Source organism: Vanessa tameamea, chromosome 25 (genome assembly GCF_037043105.1).
Source record: "Vanessa tameamea isolate UH-Manoa-2023 chromosome 25, ilVanTame1 primary haplotype, whole genome shotgun sequence".
Taxonomy (NCBI): Eukaryota; Metazoa; Arthropoda; class Insecta; order Lepidoptera; family Nymphalidae; genus Vanessa; species Vanessa tameamea.
Genome location: NC_087333.1, coordinates 1,182,067 through 1,207,580, shown reverse-complemented (window position 1 = coordinate 1,207,580; position 25,514 = coordinate 1,182,067). Strand labels below are relative to the sequence as shown.

At 33.4% G+C, this 25,514-nt stretch overlaps 1 protein-coding gene across 1 annotated transcript in view; it reads right to left on the bottom strand.

The window, feature by feature from the left end:
- LOC113399510 (solute carrier family 2, facilitated glucose transporter member 8-like) overlaps positions 1 to 24,647 on the bottom strand; it is a 66,842-nt gene extending 42,195 nt beyond the window's left edge. The window contains exon 1 of the mRNA XM_026638658.2: positions 24,580 to 24,647. Within this exon, the coding sequence (XP_026494443.2) occupies positions 24,580 to 24,587 (8 nt within the window). The 5' untranslated portion in view covers positions 24,588 to 24,647. The remainder of the gene's footprint in view (positions 1 to 24,579) is intronic.
- Positions 24,648 to 25,514: the final 867 nt, after the last annotated feature.

Sequence of the window (25,514 nt, the reverse complement as noted above, 5' to 3'; positions counted from 1 at the left end):
CATCATAATTACAATTACCAAAGTCTATTTACATAGGTACGTTTGATTGTTTTTTTTTATGACATCGGTAGACGGACGAACAAATGGGTCACCTGATGGTAAGTGGTCACCACCGCCTATGACGCCTGAAGACAAATGCGTTGTAAGAAATATTAACCATTCCTTACATCACCAATGCGCCACCAACCTTGGGAACTAAGATGGTACGTCCCTTGTGCCTGTAGTTACACTGGCTCACTCACCCTTCAAACCGGAACACAACAATACTGAGTACTGCTGTTTGGCGGTAGAATATCTGATGAGTGGGTGGTACCTACCCAGACGGGGTTGCACAAAGCCCTACCACCTACATTATATTATAATATTTTTATATTATAATTTTCAAAATGTACTATTATTGTTGTTTTTGATATTTTTTTCAGTTCTTGTTATATTAGTTACCATTATAATAATAATATAATCAACTACTTCAATTAATTTTCATCTTCAAAGCTGCTGCAAAGGAAGTCGACAGACTCAAGCCACAGTCAAATTTGTTTGTTTTGGTACTTATCGGTTTTGCATGCAATTCCCTTACAGTCTGATTTGATTCAAACACGTTCTCTTGACGAATATCAATATTGATCGATATGTTTACAACTGATATAATCCCACGCGTCGTGGGATCTTCTGATTACGTTAATATGTGCAGTGGCATGATTATACAAGATTATATAGATGATAAAAAAGCGTTGAGATAATGCTTGTTGACTTCCAGGCAGCAGGGACAATATACATATATAATTATATTTAACTAACATGACTGTTTTTTAGTTGTTGAAAAAGAGTAACTACTGAGTTTCTTGCCGGTTCTTCTCGGTAGAATCTACATTCCGAACCGATGGCAGCTTTACTTTAAATAGTTTGTTAAATGACGATTCAAAAGTGCTTGTAAAAGCCTAAATTTGTTTTTTTTTAACCTACGCTGTCATCGTCCTTAATTAAGTTAACAATATTTACGGTACTTGATGGTAGGATTTTGTACAAGCCCGTCTGGGTAGCTACCACCCACTCATCATATATTCCACACACACACAGAAATACTTAGTATTGTTGTGTTTCAGTTTGAAGGATGATTAAGCCAGTGTAACTATACACTCAGGAGACATAACATCTTAGTTTTCAAGATTGATTGATCTAAGATTGATTAACATTTCTTACAGCACCATGTAAATATATTTTCTCGTCCGTCTACTAATACCATAAAAAATGTATAAACAATATGCTCTATTTAAGTAATAGGTTGTGAATATCCCGGTATTGGTTAAAAGCCTCCTCTTCTCGAGAAGGTTTGGACCTTATGACAGGCTGCTTCAATGCGGATAGCTAATACACTTCTGGTATTTTCAAATGTGCAGCATTCTGCACGATATTTTCCTTCACTTCAAGCGCTTCGCCATCTTAATACGCTATAACGTTAAACTCAAAACTTACAAAATATCACGACGTCATCAGAAATCTAACATGGTCGATACAATGGCTATATTTAAAAACGATCGAAGGACACCGTTTTTATTTTTCCATACACTTCATTCTTATAAGAATTTAATATTTAGTACAATTTAAATATAATAGCAGATAAAAATAATTATCGTTCCACGAAACCATTGTTCGTTCTTCCATTCAACCTTCAACTCTCGAGGAAGGATCTCTAATTACATTATTGAAACGCTTTTAATTGTTTGTATTAAATGAGACGTATAATAATGACTCTCAGTGGAAAATTAAACTCTAACTCATCTACTATTATTTTATATTTATGTACAGAATAATTACTGGACTTTGAACCGTCTGAGGTTACTTCCATATTAAAACAAAATGGAAAAATTAAAATTCAAAATTGTTTTCCATTTTTATTTTAATATTGTACTATTTCAAAATATAAGCTACCATTCCATTGAGTAGGGCTTTGTGTGAGCCTGTCTGGGTAGGTACTCCTACCATCCATTCCTAATTCATTCTACTGCCAACCAGCAATGGTATCGTCGTGATCCGGTTTGAAAAGTGAACTACAGGTAGCTACATCAAGACTTCGTAGTTCTCAAGGTTGGGTGGTGTATTGGCGATATTTTTTTCTTAGAATGCCAATGTCTATGGATGGTGGTGACCACATACCATCTGGTGGCCGACGTGCCAGTCATTATAATCTTGCTAGCCATTGTAAAACAATGTGATAGTCTGCATATATATAAGAAGAGCTGATTCAAAAACTCTATTTCATTACTGGTACGTTTCACGTGTGGCAGAATATCATCCGAAAGATGTAAATTTCCTCACAATAGTTGCTACTGAGTACGAAATAAATTACATGTATAATAACATGGATGTACTGTGACTTTTGAAGTTGGTTTTGAGGAAAAGTTTATCTGATATTTATATTGCACGTGCTGTGTATCAACTTCAAATACTAAACGTATTGGAAAATTCCACACCAAAACAAATTCAATGTATTGAATAGGAACACAATCGTCTCGCTTGCTTAAAGCGATTGATTTTAAAGCCATTCTGTTCCATAAAAGAGAATTCTATAGGACTCTTGACGAATACGTAATATACAAGCTACCTACGCCGATATATTATAGGCTATTTTGTAAGTATATTTTGAAAAAAACCGCTTTGGGTGTAAAATTGGGTGAAAATTTTTATGGACACGAATTTTATTCATAATTTATTTTCTCAGATTATAAACTGGAATCATTTTTTTTTAATTAAAAATTTGATTTAATCAATGAAATATGAGCATTCGCTATTCGATTCCCCATTAGTGTGCTTCGATCAACAATAGTTACTGTGCTAATGTTGTGTGAAATGATTTGTAACAAGAGTTCCGGAAAAGGAGTGTCATTTATTTAAATTTTAAATATCAAAGTATTTGAGATAACGTATTATGCATTCCATCTTACTCCAAACGACAGCAACACTGATACTGTGAATATTAAGTCGATAGAAGTCAGAAGTAACCATTCATCTTCGTAACTGTGAGCATCTGTCTCATAAGAACATTATGGATTGAAAGATAGAAAATGCACCGAAGGCGCTTATTTCAAATAAATCCATACAAGATATATATAAATATATATATATAAATCATATATCTCTTGTTATAGGCGAAAGATAGTCAGAAGTCAATGACACATATTATGATGATGAAGATGTCTTGACCGATCAGCCACGGCATCTAATCTCAAGGGAGATCAACCAAAATCGCTGGATTTATTATAGCGCACTAGTGTGTGTGCAAACACAGGTACAATCTATGTTCCTTTGCTCTCATAATCCACGGACGGCAAATCTGATATGACCGGAAAGTGTTCGAGTTCAGGATTAACGTGCTCTCTGAGGCACGGGAGTGTAAACACTGCCAACTTCCAGCCTCCGGGCTGTTACTAACTTTTTATGGGATTTGAACCCAGGACCTCGGGATCTGTGGACTTAAGACTAGCCACTAAACCAACGAGGCAATCAGTCAGAGACAGATATTATGAATATGATAGATAATATGAATAACTGAAAAATTAACTAAGCTAATTAATAAGAATAAGTTCTGGAAATCAATTCGATAAGCGTTTAATGATAGCTAAAAAAAGAGTTTCTTATGCAGATGTATTAGAGATAGTCATATGACTTAATTTCCGGTCTACGATTGGGAGATCATAATTAATCGCTCTTTATGAAATTGGATTCCATAAAAATTGCTCGTAAATCTGATATAAGATGACATACTAAGATAATAAATGCATTTAATCTGTTGATAAAATATGTTACTATCGGTTTGTCGCCTCGATTTTCATTACTCCCCCATTCGGTCCGTGTTCGTGCTCAATTTCCTCATATCAAGAACGGGAAATCACTCCCTTTTCGTTCGAAAATTCAATTGAAGAATTATTTATCTAACCAGAACGCGTAAAAAGTGAATTTACCTCCTTTGTATGATTGTAAGACAGAATTTAATGAATAAGACTTCGTGGGCTCGTAAAAGCGCCCCTGAATACCAATGACTTAATTATATATAGCTCTATACAAATTTAGACTAATCTTGGCAGTTGACAGTTTTTAAACATAATATTTTATGCTTATTATATAATAAAGGGAAGTGACTAAAATAACATTTTAACAGAAAATATACCGAGTGCAAAAATAAAATGGCAAAATATATCGTTCCAAACTAAAATATACATTTTTCCAAATTGGTTCAGAACTGACGGAGTTCTGAGGTAAAAACAAAAAACGTAGTTTTAAATTAAATTATTGATTTGCTTTTCTTGGTTTCCATACAAATGGAGATTTGCGGCTTTTGTGTAGGAGTACATTATGACATGACAAAATCAAGGCACTTGTTTTGATGGTGAATGAGCATGCGTCTTAGTAGCATTTAATCAGCTTATCAGGAATTCCCTATAAAATTAAGTGAATGCATTCTATTACGGATTCTTATTGGTCAATCACAGCACCATTGCCTTTTGAACTGCTTATATATTTCTTCGTAACAGCTTTCTTATCTACGTATCCAAATACCAAGTTTGTGCTAGATTTATGATTCCCAGCAAGAACAATGTAACAGAGATAACTGATGTCTGAGGCTCTCATCGACATCGATAGCCTTCAAGTCAGACAAGTACCCGTCTACAACTACTCAAACTGAGTGCTTCCTCAGGAAATCTTATATCCAGTTGCGCACACCAAAGGGTATCTTGGTATCACACAGTTATGTAACGAACGTGCAAAGAAAAGTGTCATTTTTTTGAAATTGTGTTTTATATAATAAATATATATATCTACAAAATAAAAATCGTAAATTTATGATAATATGTCTTATGACAACGCTTACTCAGAAACCAAAATTTAAACTTCTACAACGTTTTAAATATCATAATTAATGGATGAATTATTCGTATTCTCAAATAAATGAAGGGCTATCATTGATTCGGAAACAGAAACATTAATTGTAATTTAGAGCAAGTAAGATCGCGTGATAAAACCAATACATACAAAAACTAATAGAAGATTAATTACTGCAAGTCAAACACATTCTAGATAGGAGAAAGGATCGGACGTAAGACACCGCACAAGACAGTTCTAATGGATGATCTTATCTTTTTTCCTTATAATATTAAAAAAGAAGTACCAAGCCGCCTGTTTGAAGGTCACGCTGCTCCATTTCGAGTTGGTTAAATATATTTTTTCAGAAATCAGTCATGACGTCACTGTCACCGTCACCATGTCGTTCAAGACCAGGTTCTGAGGAGGAATCCTCAGGTGGGCTTTCACAAATCCTTATCATCAGGAAAATATAATTATATTAAAAAAAATCTATTAGTACTTCAGATATTATGTAAATGTTATTCCATTTTTATTAGAAAATGAATATCACAAAAATGTTTTTGAGCAATAGTATCTTACCAAATTAGAAATTCATTTTGTAAGAACATTTGAGGCTGCGGGTTTCTCTATTACTAAAAATAATTCAGAGGCAAGTTATGAAAATTGTCGGTTAAATCACCAGCACTATTTATCGACTATTGTTATGGCTGAGACGTCCATACACTAAAGCGTAATCTTCCAATGGACGACTTTAGACAAACGTTACGTGTAGCATTTAATGGAAGATCGAAGCCTAAAGTAATGGTTAATGTAATTTATCTAAATATATCTCTATATAAGAGTCACATAACGTTTAACTTACACAAATATGGATAATAAAGTGGGATATACTTCGAGTGTATTCATATACGTATAATATAGAAATTAGAATTCAATAATAATATTAAAGTTCTATTTTTAAATTTTAAATAGGTAGGCAGAAATGCCTTCGCAATGCCCACATAGTAACTGTCAACACGGGCTGAAAAAATATTAACCATTCCTTACAACGCCAATTCAACACCAAACTTGCAGACTAAGATATTATTTCACCTGTGCCTGAAGATATACTGACTCACATACCCATCAAACCGGAATACCAAAATATTTTTTTAACTGTACATTGAGATATTAGTGAATGGTACCTACCCAAATGGGCTTGCACAAAGCCCTATCACCAAGTAATATTGTAATATATAAAGTCAATAAAATATATACAAAATAAGATCGACTCAGTTATAAAGTCATGAAAATCTAGTATCGAATTACTCGACATCCATAAATAGAAGTAGGAGCCATCGTGTGGGTAATAAAATATTCAAAATCGCGTCTAAGTACGTCAGAAGTATTTACAGAATCGACAGTCGGTTATTATCTGATATTTATGGAACCAATACACCGAACTCATTTTACATTCACATACCAATTTACTTCACCAATTAATTTCCTAGTTAGTTTTTTCCATACATTTGTATTGTATTTTGTGAACTAATCGTAAATTTCAGATATTTGAATTGTAACTCATTTAAACTAATTTAATTTTAAAGGTGAAATCTGAAAGTACTTACAATTAATTAATTTTGAAGTTTAGCCTTTCTTAAACTGTGAACTAACATAATTTGAAAATTCTGTACAAATCAAATTATTGTTTTTAGGCTCACTTTGATTTTGAAAGGACTGGAAAAATAAACCTGATCAGAGAAGAACCGGGGCAAGAAAATCATTGGGGTTTTTTGCCACTAGCCAATCGACTGCTGGACTTAGAACTTTTCCAAAAGCGTTAAAGTTTAAGCGTTAATGTTTTCCACATTTCGCATCTAATATTTCAATTTTGTTTAAATATGATTATAGTATCATTACAACGTATTTATATATTATGTTGTTTTTTTCTACTGTTTCTTCTACCTCAAGGTTGTCTGGAAGAGATCGCTGTAATCGCTGATCTTAGCGGTAATGGCGCCTCTTGTACGTAATTTATGTCTTTGTTTATTGGTGTACAATAAATACTATTTTGATTTGATTTCAAATCGACACGAACTTTCCTCATAATCAAATATTAGCACTGTAAACATTTCATAGCAATAATGGCTTTCTATATTGAAAGCAACATATTAAAGAATAAAAATGTATAATGAAATACCAACAGCAAATTAAATATACAACACAAAGGTTTGTCAAGGGAGATATGAGTAACAACAATGTTCCTCTTGCCAAAAACACACCAAAATATAACTTCTGTATCGATTGCGTTCAGACTTCACTTAGCGATATTGGAGTCGAATAAGTTCATCTTAAATAACCTCGGTGATATCCCTAAAGGTTATAAGTTATATTATATGTTTATTATATACGTTGAATATGCGAAAATTAATATTTGAGATAGCAATTCTAAGCCTGTATAAGAACATAGGCCTATACTAAACTATCGAGTCCAAAAAATAGTGCTATTTCCGATTGCTTTTCCTATGCTTTCAGACGATCGATGTGCTCCGTTCATCTTATTGGCACTTAACCTTCAATCAGACACGAAAAAGAAATACCGTTGATTGATAATAATGGAATAACTAATGAATACCCAGGCCGGTGTTCATTAGAGCTACAATCATGTGTTAAATAATATATAGACAGCCACAGGAAGTTCATTTGAGTTGGTGTCTTCTGTATTCCCCAAACGGAATACTTGATGCAGGCGTGTCATTGATTTGACTGGTCTGTGATATTAGTTTAGACTGCCTCGCTCGTCTTGTGTAGGCTGACTATAAGGCTCCTGATCCCTTCATCCTAGGTTGAAATCTTTAGTCGGTCTAATAAATATGTTGTTTTTTTCGTTATATCATATCAGCAGATTAGGTTGATTAAAGCTTGTTATATGGCATAGATAGGATGCACAAATGGGCCGACTAGTGATAAATGATCACCTTAGACCGCTAATGCTCCCCTAACCTTAGGAAAGAAGATGTTATGTTCAATGGGCCCAGATGAGCTTGTACAAAGCCCTACCACCTACACCACTAATAGTAAAGGTGTTGGCATTGCGTTTTATAATTTCACTTATGTGCGCATTTGTCGTTCTTTTTTAAATGGAAAATGATATTCCTTGTACACGCTTTACTGGGTGTGGCTCAAAATATACTTAGGAATATTTATTGATCCGAAAATTTTGTATCATTTAATTTCTACTGTTGACTAAATATTAATGAAAAAACAAAAACAAATGTTGACAATCGACTTCTGCTTTTTCATACGAATTAGAGTTTCTAAGAAAAGTAGGAAGTGCATATCGTCAGCAAAAGCTTCTCCTTAATAAGGTTTTTCGTACAAAGTAGAAAACTTAAGTCGTCATTATAAAATATAATTCTTAGAAAATAGTTCCACGGTATCTGTCTTTGTCCCACTTATTGTGAAGTTAATCGCCTTGAAAGAGATGGAACTAACGATCTGAACACAAGTTTCATACAACATTTAAGCTTGAGAAAATATCTTTAACTAGCAACTCGTCTCAACTTTGTTTTTCATACAATTTATTACTAAACATTCTCGAAGCAAGTTATTAACAGATATATAACAAAAAAATTGTGAAACAACAATTAAAGCTCTAAACAATATCGAAAATCAACTAAATCATCACTAATATAACCTTATATCTAACCCTATATAGATTTAGAGTCCAGTGAAACTTGAAAGTAGTTTAGTTTTTCGATATCGATAATGTCCAAATCTTTGTGTGTCCTTCGACCAGTTCAGACCAAATACCTTAAAATAATTTAATAACGTAATTTAACAGCCTGCAAATGTCCTACTATTGAGCTAAGGCCTCTTCTTCCTTTGGGTAGAAGGTGTGGAGCATATTCCACCATACTGCTCGTATACAGTTTGGTGGATATATCTTAAAGATAACCCTCTTCATGCCTCAACTAATGACAAGATGAGCTAAAAGCATGTACTATGGCTACTTGAAATTTTGATTTGTATATGTATTTATATTTACTTAATTATCCCTGTCATATAAAGGAAAGACAGCCTTAGCCCAGTAGTAGGACATAAACAGGCTGTTACTTATTTTACGGACTCTATTCAGGTTATTTTTTTTTAAATTATGAAACATCTGCCATTTATTCTATACCTGTTTCGTCAGAAATAATATTTTTTATTAGACAAGTTACTGCCTGAAAATGTCCCACAATTGGGCCAAGGCGTTCTCTGTTAAGGAGATACTTACGTGGGCTTGAACCCGCAATCTTTGCACACGAACGAATCGCTGAGTTGTTTGAAATTTACTTGTGTATTAAAAAATAACCTGACAACGCATCTCTGCAATATTGTTGATAAAAGACTGACTGGTATAGTTGCCATTCAGCCTTCATAAATTCTAGCGTTGAGTTACGGTACGTGGAAATATCTATCAAATTTTTAACAAGCTTTGAACAAAAAACTGGGCCGGTACGCTAAGCTTATCCGAATTGCTTATATTTTAAAATTTGAACTTGTTTTGACATATTGTAATAAATAAGACTGGGCATACTGTAATTAGCAAGAGACGAGATGGTGGTGTGAATGATGGATTGTGGTATAAATTTCCATCCATTCCATTTCAAAATCAAAATATCCTTTATTCAAGTAGGTTTTTACAAGCACTATTGATATATATATATACTGTGCTTAATAATAATATTTTGTAAGAAATAGATGTCCTAAGGCTACATTTAGTTAACACGAGACAAACTACATTAATTTTTCATTTAACAAACATTGATATATAGGACATTCACCAGGAGTATTCACAGTCAAAAATAGACGACAATGCGAAAGAATCCATAACTTTATTAAATTAATCAGATCTTATGGTTTGCAACCGTGCGACTCCTGCAATTAATCAAAGCCATTCAATTAATTTGATTCAAGGCTACGTTCATATGTCTTAGGTGGGCCCCTAAGTCTTATTAGCACCGGGCCCCTTAAACTTACGGTCCGGCCTTGCCTAACGGTATGGCCACCAATCACCATTGTACATAGACATTGATGCCGTATGAAATTTTAATCGTTTCTTAAACAACTAATGCAAGTATGGTATTAAAGAGTTTCAAAACAATTTGCAATGTTATTTATGTAATCACATATGACTTAACATCAAATGGTCATAATTCGCTCCATATTAGTTGGTAATATGATATTTCATATCGCTAGTTATCGTGTCAAACATTCTTCAAGCTGTGGCTTGACCTTGATCTTATGATCTCAAATAGGTCTCAAGGAGACACCGCCCTTCAAGTTTGTGAGACAGTCATTAGCGTGTGCCTCTTTTTCTACTTAGTATTTAAGTGTTTTTGCTATGTTATAAAGATATTACAAAAAGTGATATAAATAGACATTTAACATTACATTCATTTTTTACATTAGCAGCCTGTAAATTTCCCTCTGCTGGGCTAAGGCCTCCTCTCACTTTGAGGAGAAGATTTGGAGCATATTCCACCAAGCCGCTCCAATGCGGGTTGGTGGAATACACATGTGGCAGAATTTCGTTAAAATTAGACACATGCAGGTTTCCTCACTATGTTTTCCTTCACCGCCGAGCACGAGATGAATTATAAACACGAATTAAGACATGAAAATTCAGTGGTGCTTGCCTGGGTTTGAATCCGAAATCATCGGTTAAGATGCACGCGTTCTAACCACTGGGCCATCTCGGCTCACTAAGCACTATAACGCGAGTGAAATCGAGGGTGGCAATTAGTTAAACAAAACTCTAAAAAACATGTTACAGAATGTACCGAAACCTTAACAGTCCTTTTGATATGCAAGTTTAATTTTATATTTGACGTAACTTTTTGTGACGACGATTCAAAAGTGCTTGTAAAAAAGCCTACTTGAAAAAAGTACATTTTTATTTTGACTTTTTGATGTTACTAGGAAAACATGGTTCATATTCGTTGATTGTTCAAGTTTGACTGTTAATTGTTTTATTTGCTCAGTCATATAATTGGTGCTACAGAAGTAAATAATAGAGAAATTAAAGGTTCGTTATCCTCTCTAAGGCGAAATATACAAACAGTTAAAATAAATCAAGCGATAATATATAATATATATCTAACGCTCGCATAACGTGGGTCAAAACAAGTTACAAATCATTTCGCTAATCAAATACATATTAAATTAAACTTGACAACGCCGCCGCGATGAATCATGAATATTCTAATATGTTTTGGTCGGGATTCTTGTGCCTGTTGTTACGCTGGCTCACTCGCCCTTCAAACCGGAACACAACTATACTAATTATTGCTGTTTGGCGTTAGAATATCTGATGAGTGGGTACCTACCAGACGGGCTTGCACAAAGCCCTGCCACCAAGTAATAAAAATATATATTACATAAGTACTTGCGCTATTTTTCATTTATATTTATATAATTAAGTATATTTATATAAATAAGTATAATTATAGTAGCCTATGCTAAAATTGTATAAAAAAATATTACAATTTTTGCTTGTTCTCGGTAGGATCTACATTCCGAACTGTTGGTTACGGTTGATCTCATATGAAAAGATGTTTCAGAAAAAAACCATCATTGACTTCGTGTATCGAGTAGTAATTTTAGTAGGTTATAATTAATGTAAAGCTTTCACCAGTACGCTGTGGAGATTCTACCGAGAAAAAACAGCTAGAAAGTCAATAGTAAAATTTACAATTAAAGAAACTGCCCGGTCAGTCGTATCGTTCAATCGTTGAGGAGGAGTATTGTTACACTAATCCCGTCATAATCCAAGGTGCATGAAGTGCAAATAAATCCGGGCGCCAGGCGTGAATCTTATCAAGTTTTGTAACATCGAGGAGACTCTCCAAAAGGATTTTTAAAAAACATTTTTCGGGTAGGATGTAGTTACACATGCACACCTAAACTGAGTGCACCCTAGGGTGGGTTCTAGTTGTGCTGAAGACGGGGCTGCTTCTCGTCCCGGCTTCGTCCGTGTGAAATAAGAATTATATTTACTTCGCACTGACACTTACCGGATCTAATTTAAAACATCCAGGAAACCACATAAACACATACAAAAAAATCATCGAAATCAGTTCAACCGTTAAGGACAGTTCAACTATACATACATACGGAGTATATATATTATAATTATTTATTAATATATATATTTAAATATTAATACCCTACCTTCTGTTATGTAGTATCAATGTATTATCTACTATGAAGAAATTGATTTTTAATTTCATCTGCATATGAATAAAGTTAAATGGAATACATATACAATAATTTAATTTGAAAAAAGAAAATTGATTTCTTAAACATAACCAATACCATGAACAAGTAATGATTGTTTGAATACCTACTACATATACTTCAATACGATTTTATGACTAGACTCAAACACGTGTCGGCAATAAAGTACTAAAAGAACCATAAAACAACTGTTTTTATCTTGCAATGCTTTGATAGAGTTCATTTTATTGTAACAATGTAACGTAACCATAACCATAATATAGAATTCATTTCAACAAAACTCAAATTACCTAATAAATAATAAATAATTACATCCACTGAATTTACAGGCACAAGGGACATAAGTACCGAAGGTTGGTGTAGCGTTGGTAATAGGAGGAATGATCATATTTCTTACAGTACCAATGTCTTTGGGCAGTGACCACTTACCATCGGGTGGCCCATTTGCCTTTTGAAATAATTTTCAAATTTGAGAAATGGAGCAAAAAAACTGCCTGACTGTCTCGTATCAGACAGATGGCACTAGGAGCCAAGGTCATCAAGTGCAAAGATGGGAGCATGACCTCAAAATGACATTGGGATCCTTTTGGTTACGTGTGGCAGTAGGCAGACAACAGTGGAAGGCACTGGTGGAAGCCTATGTCGTGAGGTATACCGAGCGCAGAGATGTACTGTGAACTATACAGTTTTCCTTTTTATGTCAAGTTCCAATTTGTTCGGAAATGAAGGCTTTATTATTATGAAATAATAAATTTACATATATGGAAAAAATATGATTTGTTATTATATCTTTTCCTTAAATTTATATGAATTTGTTTGCTTGTGTGTGTTATATGAGTTGATCTGCATACCCCCGTGAAATTTCTGGTCCAAATAAAATAAGGTTTTTCTTCGTAATATTGCCCTTCAATATAAACGTTTTCCAGACCCTTATTCTACCCTTGTAAAGCCGAAACATGTAACTAGTTACCCAATAAAAATAAATGAAAAGTGATAATCAGAAAACCGTATTCCGCTTAAGTGCTTATTTCAAATCCCAAATCCCGGCTGAAAAACAACATTCAACTCCAAACGATGAAGAGGGATAGGATGGGATTATGGTGTTATCTTTGATTCGCAGCTTCCAGGATCTATTGTTATTTGTATTATATGAACTGAACAACAACTATGAACTCTCTGTACTAGCGTATAATTAAATATTTGTAGCTTTACTTGCTTGGATGTTCTACCACGGATCTTCCCAAACAATGGGCGCCTCCCTAAGGGGAAGTTATTAAAGCGCGTCATAGAAATATTTCATTCTAGTTATTTGTTCAAGTTATTATGAAACTGAACACGGAATGTTTAATACATTTGATAATAGCTTTAATTGAGAAATAAATATTGTAATTACGATTTAGTTTATTATGAACACAGATGGTCCAGTCATTAGAAAACTTGAATCCGAACTTGAAGATCTTAAATTTGATTTTATAAATCATTCTGTGCTCCAGGAAAACATCGTGAGTGAATTTACATTTTTTGGATAAGAATCTGTCACATGTGTAATTTGGAGTACCGGGTGGAATAAGTGCCTAACCTTTTCCCCAATCGGAGAAGAAGACATGTCCCAGCTGTAGATCATTTACAGAAGAAGATCAATATAAAATTAGTCAAAGTCTATCAGCAGGTCATTTAAAGACTGTTACTTTTACTACACCATAACCTCATTAGGACCCTTTAACTTATTCTAGTATACATGCATGCATTTAAAAGCATTCACTTCTAGAATTCGATTATTAAATTTAAGCAGTAAAGTATATTTTCAGTTCAATCGAGTGACGCAAAAAAAATCAGAAAAAAAAGACAATTTAACTTTTAATCCCAAATTAACGCAGGTTGTCATTGAATTTTTTTATAAATTGATGATATTGACAGAAGATATTATATTATTCTATACGCAAAATAGCCTTTCTTAATAAATAAAGAATACTGCAAACTGAAGTAATAACAAACGTACTGATAATATACAACGGTCCATTTACCTGCTTTCGAATTATGGACAGCGATAATATGTTTCCAGTATCTTCCACTTTTCCAGTAAATATTCTTGAAGAAAACCGATTACTACTTTAACCGTAGTGGGTCTGTGATCATTGGAGTTTATAAGCTGATTGTCAGAAAGAGCGTCCAATATTTAGGAGACGTTTTATTGTTTTTTTTGTATCACTAATAAGATATGATTTCCAAATATGATAAAGTTTACTTCGAGTAAGTGAAAGGAGATAGGATTGTCTTCGAATAATATAATTTTAATATGATTTTAAAGATCTGAGATGTTTTAGTATCCTCTTTTGTTAATAAAAATAGGCAGGCTTATTACCACATGGACTCAATACACAAGAAATAAGTCACGCTTGTTATACCAGTCATGACATGCATTTTTTTTATTTCTACTGAATACTATGCAATTGCATAATCAGAAGTTTCTAGGTAGAAAGTGTCTTGACCAACGTTCTCTAAGCAACTGACCTAAAAGCACGCCGACCACCAGCCCAGAGTCTAGCGCCATCTAGTGGCATTTGTAATTCACTTATAAAATATAGAGGACGCCTTACAATGCTACAGACATTTCTAACTAACTGATACTTGATAAACATTGAATGTCGTGTTTTTACGTAAATCCTATTGCAGTTTACAACAGCATAAGCCTTTACGAAACTGCCAATAACAGCTGTACAACATTTCAACACCATTGAATAAACGATGCGTGAACACATTGAAATTTTGTATACAAAAACGGGGAACGATTGTATTTTTCCGAATTTATCTGAGAACTAACGAAATGGTATTTATATTTTTTGCCGTTGGCAAAGGTGTGACGTGGAGTAAGATTTATGCCGTATTTACGCTGGGATGCGGGCTTGATACGAGCGAAGAGAATACTCGGCGCTGTTTCTATTTTTACAAAAAAAAAATCAAAAGTTAATCTCGATTAATAATATTATATATATTAATAATTTAATATAATAAATATTGGCCAAATCACATACATTACTCTGATCCCAATGTAAGTAGCTAAAGCACTTGTGTTATGGAAAATCAGAAGTAACGACGGTACCACAAACTCCCAGACTCAAGACAACATAGAAAACTAATGAACTTTTCTACATCGACTCGGCCGGGAATCGAACTCGGGACCTCGGAGTGGCGTACCCATGAAAACCGGTGTACATACTACTCGACCACGGAGGTCATTAAAATTGCAGTTATGGCCTGAATAGCTCTCTAGCCAACTCAATTGAAATTATTGTATTATTATATTCCGGTTGAAGTGAAGATTAATAACAAAAATTTACCAAGTAATATATGTAGAACTTATGATATTAATATCTGTTTCCAAAAACGTAAAAACCGTCTTCAAAAATTTCAAGTATGTATACATAAATGAATGAATTAACTTTATTTGAAACCGGTTAAATATTTATTTTATTAAAAGACTATACAACAATTTTTTGATGTTATAGTTGGCGAATGGGTTGGGGGCTCACCTGATGGAAGGACTACCACAGTTCATGGGCATCCGCAACACCGGAGGCTTGCAAGTGCGTTGCTAGCCTTTGATCTATAAGCAGGCTTTTCTTGAAGGTTCCCAAGTCATATCGGCTTGGATAAAAGCCGCTGAAGATACAATAGAGTGCTTATGTGAGGCAGAAAACGCCTTAAAAATCTCGTTGTTGACTATGTATTAGTCAATATACCCGACTTTGTCTGTCGTCTTGTATCTTTGCGTCTAAATCATAGATAGGGTGGTTATCTAAATGCTTCATCAAGCAATAATACGACCATAGTTCTATTATTTTTGAGATTAGGTACCGTAAACAAATAGATATAAACTCTGGTTACAGATAACAAAAATAAATAACCAAGCATTCAGGTATTAGCGTGTTTTATAGACATTACGTTCTGATAAAGTCTACAATGGATTTCCTACACGTCAGTGATATGATTTGCTTATTTAATGAAAAATCAAATATGGTTTTGCATTTAGTAAGCGGAAAGTAGTACAGTTTATTCATTATGTATTTTCCTATTGAAATGGACACGTATTTCGTTATAGCGAAATAAATATATGTTTCTATCAATCATCACAAAAATATATACCTTATGACGTCGACAATTCTTTCTTTCTGTTTACGATACAGGTAGGCGGTCACCACCGCCCATAGACAATGGCGCTGTAAGAAATAGTAACCATTTCTTACATGGCCAATGCGCCACCAACCTTGGAAACTAATTGTTATGCCCTTAGTGCCTGTAGTTACACTGGCTCACTCACCCTTCAAACCAGAACACAACAATATTCAGTACTATTGTTTGGCGATAGTATATCTGATGAGTGGGTGGTATTTACCCAGACTGGTTTGCTCAAAGCCCTACCACCAAAAAAACCCTTTCCTTTTTTAAAAACAAAATAAGGACTACTGGAATAAATTTAAATCTAAATCTAAAAAAAGAGTACATGGACAGACATTGTTATAACTTTTATTTTTTTATAACGGGTTTTTTACTTTTATTTTTAAATTGAGATTTATTTATAGTATTTTTGTATTTTTAAATTTGTCCTTTGCTATTTTAAATAATTACTATAGGTTTTGTATAAACAATATTCTGCGTTGTATTTTTGCTTGAAATTGTTTTATTTTAAACTTTATTATTAATTTGAATTAATATATTTACATAATATGTAATATAATTTTAATTGAATGTTGTAATGGATGTATCACACTACAAACGTACAAACGTTATCTCAAATAAAATTATGATTATTATTAAATCAATTACAGAAACAAACTAATCACATAAAATAAGATTAATATAACACTACCTGTGAAACAATTAAAATAGCTTCGTATAAAACTTAAAAGAAAAATTCATTTAAAAATTGTGTGAAGTTCAACAATTCAAATGCATCCAACGGACGCTTCAAATAGAGCGCCTTTATACTCCGAAACTGCGGAACATCAATAATAATATTATTCCAAGTAGAATAGTGCATATAGTTATCAAGTTTTGAACAATTTTGGATCAAGTAACTCAATTCGAACTATAACAGTATAAGAGCGTACTCTTTCCTGAAAGGCCGGCAACGCACCTGCAAGCCCCCCGGTGTTGCAGATGTCCATGGGCGGTGGTAGTCACTTTCCATCAGGTGAGCCTCCTGCTCGTTTGCCACATCATACATAAAAAAAAATGATAGTAACAGTCTTATCTCCCCCTAAATATCCAACAATATTATACTTAGAACTTATTTCTTCTAGAACAGAAGGCTTAAACCTTACCATAGTGTTCCAACTCCGAATAGTGGATACAAATTTTCCAGAATTTTCTGTATATGCTCTTTTCTCCAACACTAAGTTTAGGTGTATTATAAACACAGCTCAGATCAAAAATCATATAATTCTTTATTCAATTTAGCGAACACTTTTAAATCGTCAAATAAAAAGCTATTACTTATTTAGATTGTAGCCGAGATGGCCCAGTGGTTAGAACGCGTGCATCTTAACCGATGATTTTGTGTTCAAACCCAGGCAGGCACCACTGAATTTACATGTGCTTAATTTGTTTATAATTCATCTCGTGCTCGGCGGTGAAGGAAAACATCGTGAGGAAACCTGCATGTGTCTAATTTCAACGAAATTCTGCCACATGTGTATTCCACCAACCCGCATTGGAGCAGCGTGGTGGAATATGCTCCATACCTTCTCCTCAACGGGAGAGGAGGCCTTAGCCCAGCAGTGGGAAATTTACAGGCTGATTATGTTATTTATGTTTATGTACTTATTTAGATAATGTAGATGCTATCGACGTATCGTGGCGTACTTATTATCAAAAGATCGATTAATGGTCTGTATGGAAATATTTCGGACCACAGAAGAACGCGCGAAATTTTACTTTTTTTTTTTAATTCGGATGAATAGTTGGTAAGTAAGTGTCAAACACAAGACGGAGGATTACGGCTTCCAATCTGGGAGCATCATTGAATATCACGCACTTAATTTATTTTTATTGTTTATGTCTATTTGTTTAGGTAGGCATTCACTAAGCACATATTCAACCACTAAACAGTAATACCTATTATAATTGTGTTCCAGTTTGAAGAGTGAGCGAGTCAATGTAACTTCACACACATACATATTAGTTCCCAAGGTTGGTGGCACTTTGGTGATGTGAGGGACGATTAGTATTTCTTAAAGTCTATATATATACGCGCAGATCAACCATCAATTGGCCCATTTGAAACCACGCACCGATTTGAAACCAACGTTGGTGTAGTGTGATAAAGTCATACAAGCAACTCTGTAAACTCTTCTTGAACTACTTTATCTGAATGTTGGCGAATATATTTTGACTTCCAGGCGATATTTTTAACAGAAGCCAAGATGAAATGTAAACACAAAACTACTATAAAGCTCAGCGGTGCTAACCCGGTTTTGAAAATGGGTTGATATTTATGTGTCTATCCTTACTATCTCAACTATTAACCTTCCATTTACTTAATTTCATAAAGCACAAAGGTCAAAATTTAATTTTCATACTACTATAAAACTTTATTGTAAATACAAAAACAATAATGCACCGGACAATGTAACCCTAGCTCCTGAACTAGACAACTGTGTTTTAGGAACCTTCCCTTAAATTACACCAATGTTTATTGGCGATATAAAAAAGTGTACCTTTTATAAAATACCGGTTATAAAAATAGCGCTCCATTAATTTTGACAAAGTTATACGTTTTGAGAATTGTTTTTAATGTAATATTAGAAGCTAAAGGATGTTTCGATTGTCTGTTCCACAAACATTTTTAACTTTGCCGTTTCATAAATTCAAATCATTTGTAAAAAATACATTGGTAAAGAAGGCATATTATTCGATACAAGATTATATAGATGATAAAAAAGCGTGGAGTTAATGCTTGTTGATTTCCAGGCAGGATATATAACATACATATATAATTGTATTTAACTAACACGACTGTATTTTTAGACGTTGAAAAAGAGTTTTTTCCCGGTTCTTCACGGTAGAATCTACATTCCAAACCGGTGGTAGCTTTTCTTAATATAATTTGTTAAATGTCGATTCAAAAGTACTTGTAAAAGCCTACTTGAATAAAGTGTATTTCGATTTTGATTTATATAGTTTATAGCTGTGTAGTGGCTAGCTTGTGAAGAGATCATGAACTCCTCAGTTGATTTGCTGTTCTTAAGTACTGTGACACTAAGGGTGTAGAGAGTGTCATGTATACACAAAAATAATGAACTAAAAAACGCCTGCGCAGTTGGTTTGGCCACAGAAAATTCATGGCCAAGCCTGTAGATAGATTTTGGTACTAATTAATCCAGTAAATTTAAAAAGCTCTACATAATGTTGCAGTTCGCTGAGTGAGCCATTGCGATTACATTCACAAGGGTATATTGTCATGATTATTATATTATAATAATTTAAGTAAAGTTTTATGCTTCTCACATTGATAATATATTAGTAAAAACAACCTTTAATTAGGTAACCGATTTGCCTGAACAACCTACTAAAAATAATTATTATTTTTGCCCAAAAATACCTTTACGGTAGCGGTTTCGTGCCTTCCCATATTTAACTATTAATTATTCTAGCGCCAAACAAAAATTCGTATTACAGACATACATTCCAGTTTAAAGCGTGAGTTAGTTCATATCACGAAATCCTTCGCATTGGCGATGAATGGAATGATTAACGTTTCATACACTGTCGATCCGTAGCCCATTTACTGCATTCCTATATTTAATTTGAACAAAACCATAAAACATCGAGTTATGCTTTCTGATTTTGACACTTAATCCTTTGTACCCATAAATCATTTCCGTATATCACGTATATGTCCAAATAAATCACGATATTCCGATCACAATTGAACTCAGTAGCCAATACGGTTGGTGACATTGACAATGTAAGCACATATTTCATACACACACACATACACATACACATATCTAATACGAGTTCAGCTTGCTATAACGGTGGAGACATATCTCCGACATATTAAAACAGTGGTTTCAGTTTTATAATAAACCTATATCTGTTTGTTTGAAGATGATCATTCGTTAATAAATTATATTTTAGTAATTAAAAAAATATATCGTAGTGCACAAGTGTGTGCAAGGACAGGTGCACTCTCCATTCCCTCACCCATATACTCTGATCCGACACGTGCTTTCTGAGGCACAGGAGTATCTTCCTCTTCTAACTTCCAGACTCTAGGCTATTACTGAGTAATTCAAAAGTAAAACCCAATAACTTCTCAACTGCCCGACCTGGGGCTTGAACCTAGGACCTTGGGATTTGCGGCCTCATATTCAACTTCTGGATCAACGACTCAGTCATCTGCTTGTTTTCTTTGTAAATAAAAGTAATTATCAGTACAAGTCAGTGAATGTCCAACTTCTGCATAGAGCCTTAGTGCATATTCTAGCATGCTCTTCCACTCCATACACCATTACAGAAGCTTTTTTCTTTTATAATATACTTAAGTGATTGATCTAATAAGTAATCACTACAACCCATTAGGACATTATAAAATTTTGACAATTTCTTACGTAACTCATGCCCCCCCAACATTGGGAACTGAGATGTTTTGTCTCTTTTGCCTGTAGTTAAAGTGGCTCACACAACCTTCAATTCGGAACACAACAAATATGATGTATTATTGCTTTGCAGTAGAATATAAGACGAGTAGGTGGTACCTATCCAGACGGTCTTATAAAAAGTCTTACCATGAAGTATTAATTAAAATCAAAAACAAAATCTTGCATTTAGATTTTGCCAAATGAAGATTGTCAGAAATGTACCACCAATGCGGAAGAAACACCCAAGAGTTGAGAAGAATCGGTGAACGAAACTCATCGGGGTTTTCTCTAAGTATATATAATTATTTTAATATTTTAATAGTGTATATATAAAGCAGACGTCAAATACGTCAGCACGCACACATTGATAAAGTTACGTATGTATTCTAGCTAGCTATTCGTAGCTTTTTAAATCTAGCTTCATCTTTTGTTACGATTGAAGCGCAACGCTCTATCCAAACAGAAAAATAATCAAAACATCCGCATGAATACAAATTAATTTGAATTAAACAAAATATATATATATTTATACATACAAGCAAAATGCTTAACAGTATGCTTTATTAAAACAGCCTCATAAAACATTATTTAAGACGGCAGTTTCACCAACTAAATAACAAAGGTATGATATTGAATAATTATTTATATACATTTATGTTAAAGATAGGCGGTCGGACAAATGGGCCACGTGATGAAAAGCATCATCATCACGAATAGACATTGGCGCTATGAGAAATATTAATCATTCACTCATCACCAATGCGCCACTAACTTTTGGAGGACTAACTCACTCACCCTTCAAACAACAATATACAATTAAATTTCAAATTAAGAATACTCACAATACGTTTTTTATAAATCATCTATCTTTTGATCTCAAGTAATACTAAAATATCTAAAAGATCCATTTCGAATAAATCACTAGCACTGATTTAACTTTCTCGTAAAGAAAAACAAAATTCAAGAAAGATTTCAAGTAAAATAAAAACTTCATTCCAACTTAAAACTTTCCTCCTGAGAAACTTAGTGATATTATCATTATTACGAGAAAAACATAATCATCTGAGCATTTATATTATCCTGGTACTTTTTATCTTTGTTGTTATTTTATAGTAAAATCCGGCTGTTAGTTATTTTGGAATTGTAAAGGCCGGTTCTAATAAGCTCTAAAGAAATAATTTAATAATTTAAAAGTAATTGGATCACTCTAGTATTCTCAATATATCAAATATTACTCAATAACGAAGTAATCAATGAGAAAATTTCATTATAATGTCGACTCAGTGGTTAAGTATAAATAAACAAACATTCGCTATTTGATTCTGGTCTAACACCACTGTATTTTTATGTCTCGGGTTGTTATGTATGGCCGAGATGGCCCAGTTGTTAGAACGTGTGCATCTTAACCGATGATTTCGGGTTCAAGCCCGGGCAAGCACAACTAAATTTTCATGTGCTTAATTTGTGTTTATAATTCATCTCGTGCTTGGCGGCGAAGGAAAACATCATGAGGACACATGTGTCTAATTTCTGCCACATGTGTATTCCACCAACCCGCATTGGAGCAGCGTGGTGGAATATGCTCCAAACCTTCTCCTCAAAGAGAGAGGGGGCCTTAGTCCAGCATTGGGAATGTTATAGTGAAGCAACAAAAGCTACTAAGGGGAGAAGTCAGGTGCAAGACTTTACTTGCTTTTTGACCCACGGTAATGTATACACTTGGAACTTTCAGACTCCAGGCAGCTATAGAGAATTTTCCGACAGAAAAACTCAATAATTTTTATTGACCTGTTCTCGGTTTTGCATTCAGGACCTCACAGTCTGCAGCCTGATATCTAGTCAATAGACAAACGAGGCAATCAATTGAGAGGAGTAGGAGGTTGATATAATAGCGCTCCAAATCTTTACCTTAAGAGGAGAGGATTTTTTATGAGGATGGTTTAATTACACGTTGTTAATTTCTTGAATTAATTACATTTCTTGCTTTAAGTGCTACGGCTTCGCTCTCGTGGGTCGTAGCGTGATATTATTATCTAAAAAAAATTATTATTTTATATCGACTGGTAGGTTTTAAAATTAGAGCTTTCCAACAAAAAAAACGATTTAGCTCCTTATATTCTTGTAATATAAATTTGGTTGCTGGTACTTAATTGATTTCAAATTGTTAAAGATTGGGTTCGAATAAATACCAATATATGACAATAATAGGTCGCATGTACAATTTGTTTTACAGACAAATATAATATTATTTCACTGTGTTTTTTTTTAGTGTTCATGTTTTTCCTCAATGCTGTTTCCCGGGCAACTAATTTTTATACAACTTTACATTAAAAATACATTAATAGAATACGACCTTTTTGGTTTGAAATTGGAACCTGATTGTGACACATAGGACCCTTTGCTCTGACTGTAACGCTAAATCTAAAAAATCGCTAGGGAGGTCGTATCTTGTAGAAGAACAAGTGACTTATATTGTGAAAAACGTTGCCATACGTGAGCTAGGTAAGCTCTTAGGAATTAGACTTTAAGTTTCTGAGCTATAGGAGTGTTTAAAATCCTAAATAATCGTCAATGTTATTTTTATTGATATGGCAATTTTTTCTGTTAAAAATAATTCTACCTGAGATCATAATGATAACGATTTATTTGAGCAGGAAAAAATTATCTATATCACTGTCTGTTTCAAGTACAATTTATGGGCGGTTATATAGCGGCGGGTATATAGGTACTTTTACAAGCTGTTTCTGTTATGATATTTAATTAAAACAAGCAACAATTTAAAAAAAAATGTTACACGATTGACCACAACTGTCATCCACTGAGCCTATAAAAAATAGAAAATAATACATTTCAATAATAAAAAAAAATTTATCCTTTCTCTTGTCAATATGTGAAACACAATGGAAATTTGAAATTATATGATATAAACAACTTCAGTATTCTAATAATAAAATGATAAAATCAATTTTGCTGATGCTACATATAAAGGAAATTCTCAAAGAAATTTTATGCTGCCTTAGTACATATTATTAATTTTACATTAACCTACAATTCAGAAACGTTGGTCAAAGTCAGATTAACATGCCTTGTATCTGATCGCTCATTGGTCGCCTATTACGTCATCGGTTATCACCAAATAATGACCATTCCGATTAAAAGAAAATTAGTTAATTGAACAGAGTTTAGGGAAAATTAAGATAAATTACTTTTTTAACTTTAACTGTTTCCAAAATCTAAAATTTATACATATTTTATTTTAAACAAACAATCCAACAATCCTCTCCTTTATTTAACCATTTTTTTCATTAATTATATATAAATTTCAGCTTTAAAATATGTTAATTAATACACGCACCGCAAATTTATTGGTAAGCTTTAATTCATCTCCGGTTAAGTTATTATTCGTGTAGAAATTTATAATAACGAAAATATCTTACAGTAAAATATTTTCTATATTACAGTAATACATTTTAATATTTAAAATGTATTGATATTTTCAAAAAACAAACATGAATTAATTGTATTCGCTGTTATAATTTAATACAATTTATTTTTATCGAAAGGGCGACTTTCGAAACGTAAAATCGAAGGAGACTTGTCACGCATAAATAGAACGGACGTTTGAAATAAGATCCTTTTCAGCTCAGAGCCTGTTCGAAGGAAATTATCTCCTTAGAAAACGCCTTGAATCCTGCAAGCACATGCTACCCTGGTACTTTTAGAATTAATAACTAGGATATTCGGACACATTTAAAGGCTTATCAATTTATGTTTGGAACTAAATAATATTTAAGGTATTTCGCAAAGGACTCACCTATGCATCTCTGTGATAAGTACACGTCCGAGCACTGTGAAGGGCAGGGGCGTACTAACGCGAGCGTATTTGTTAGGGGTGATTCAGGATGTATACAGAGCTGTCATTACCATATATTTATTATATTAACATTTTGATGATACAGCATATATATGTTGAAATTAGTGTACATCAAAATGAAATTGAGAAATTACAATATTATTGTAATTTACAATAAACACATTTTACATTTCTTTATTATATATAGTATTGGAGTTAATTTTGTCAGCTTCTCTTGCTTTTATTATCATTCACAAGTATTGAACTATTTTAGCGATACAAGATTAGTTATTATTTTTAATAGCCATTATTAGATCTTGATTTATTTCGGAAAGAAATATCGAAAGACGTGCTTAGTACAAGTGTACGATTACCAGATTAGACAAAAAACGAAAAGTTTTACTTTAAAACATTGAACTTGTATTTTATCTTCATATACAAAATATGTTATTTATCTTATTAAGTGATAACTTATTTCGGTGAAATGGTTATAATATTACTAAGAAAAATTATCTATTTAAATTAATTCGAACTGTAATAACATCTCTATGTAGTTTCACGTATTGAGTTTGAAATAGTAGCTACACTGAGCCCCGCGACCGCCCACCCAGCAACAGTTTGCCCATGGGGTTGCTAGATCTAATATTACCCACATAATTAGTTAAAATAATGCTATGAAGGATTTGGATTATATATTGAATCGTTTTAATTTTTATTTTAAACGGCATAAACGCTTCTGCTTAACAACTTTGAGTATGAATAAGAGCACCTTTGCTCTATTATTTGCTCTGCTCCGTTTCAGCAAAAACTTATCATAATTATATGGATATTGGTAGATTGGCATTGTAAGAAGTATTACTCAATACTGACATCGTCAAAAATAATTATCTGAGTAG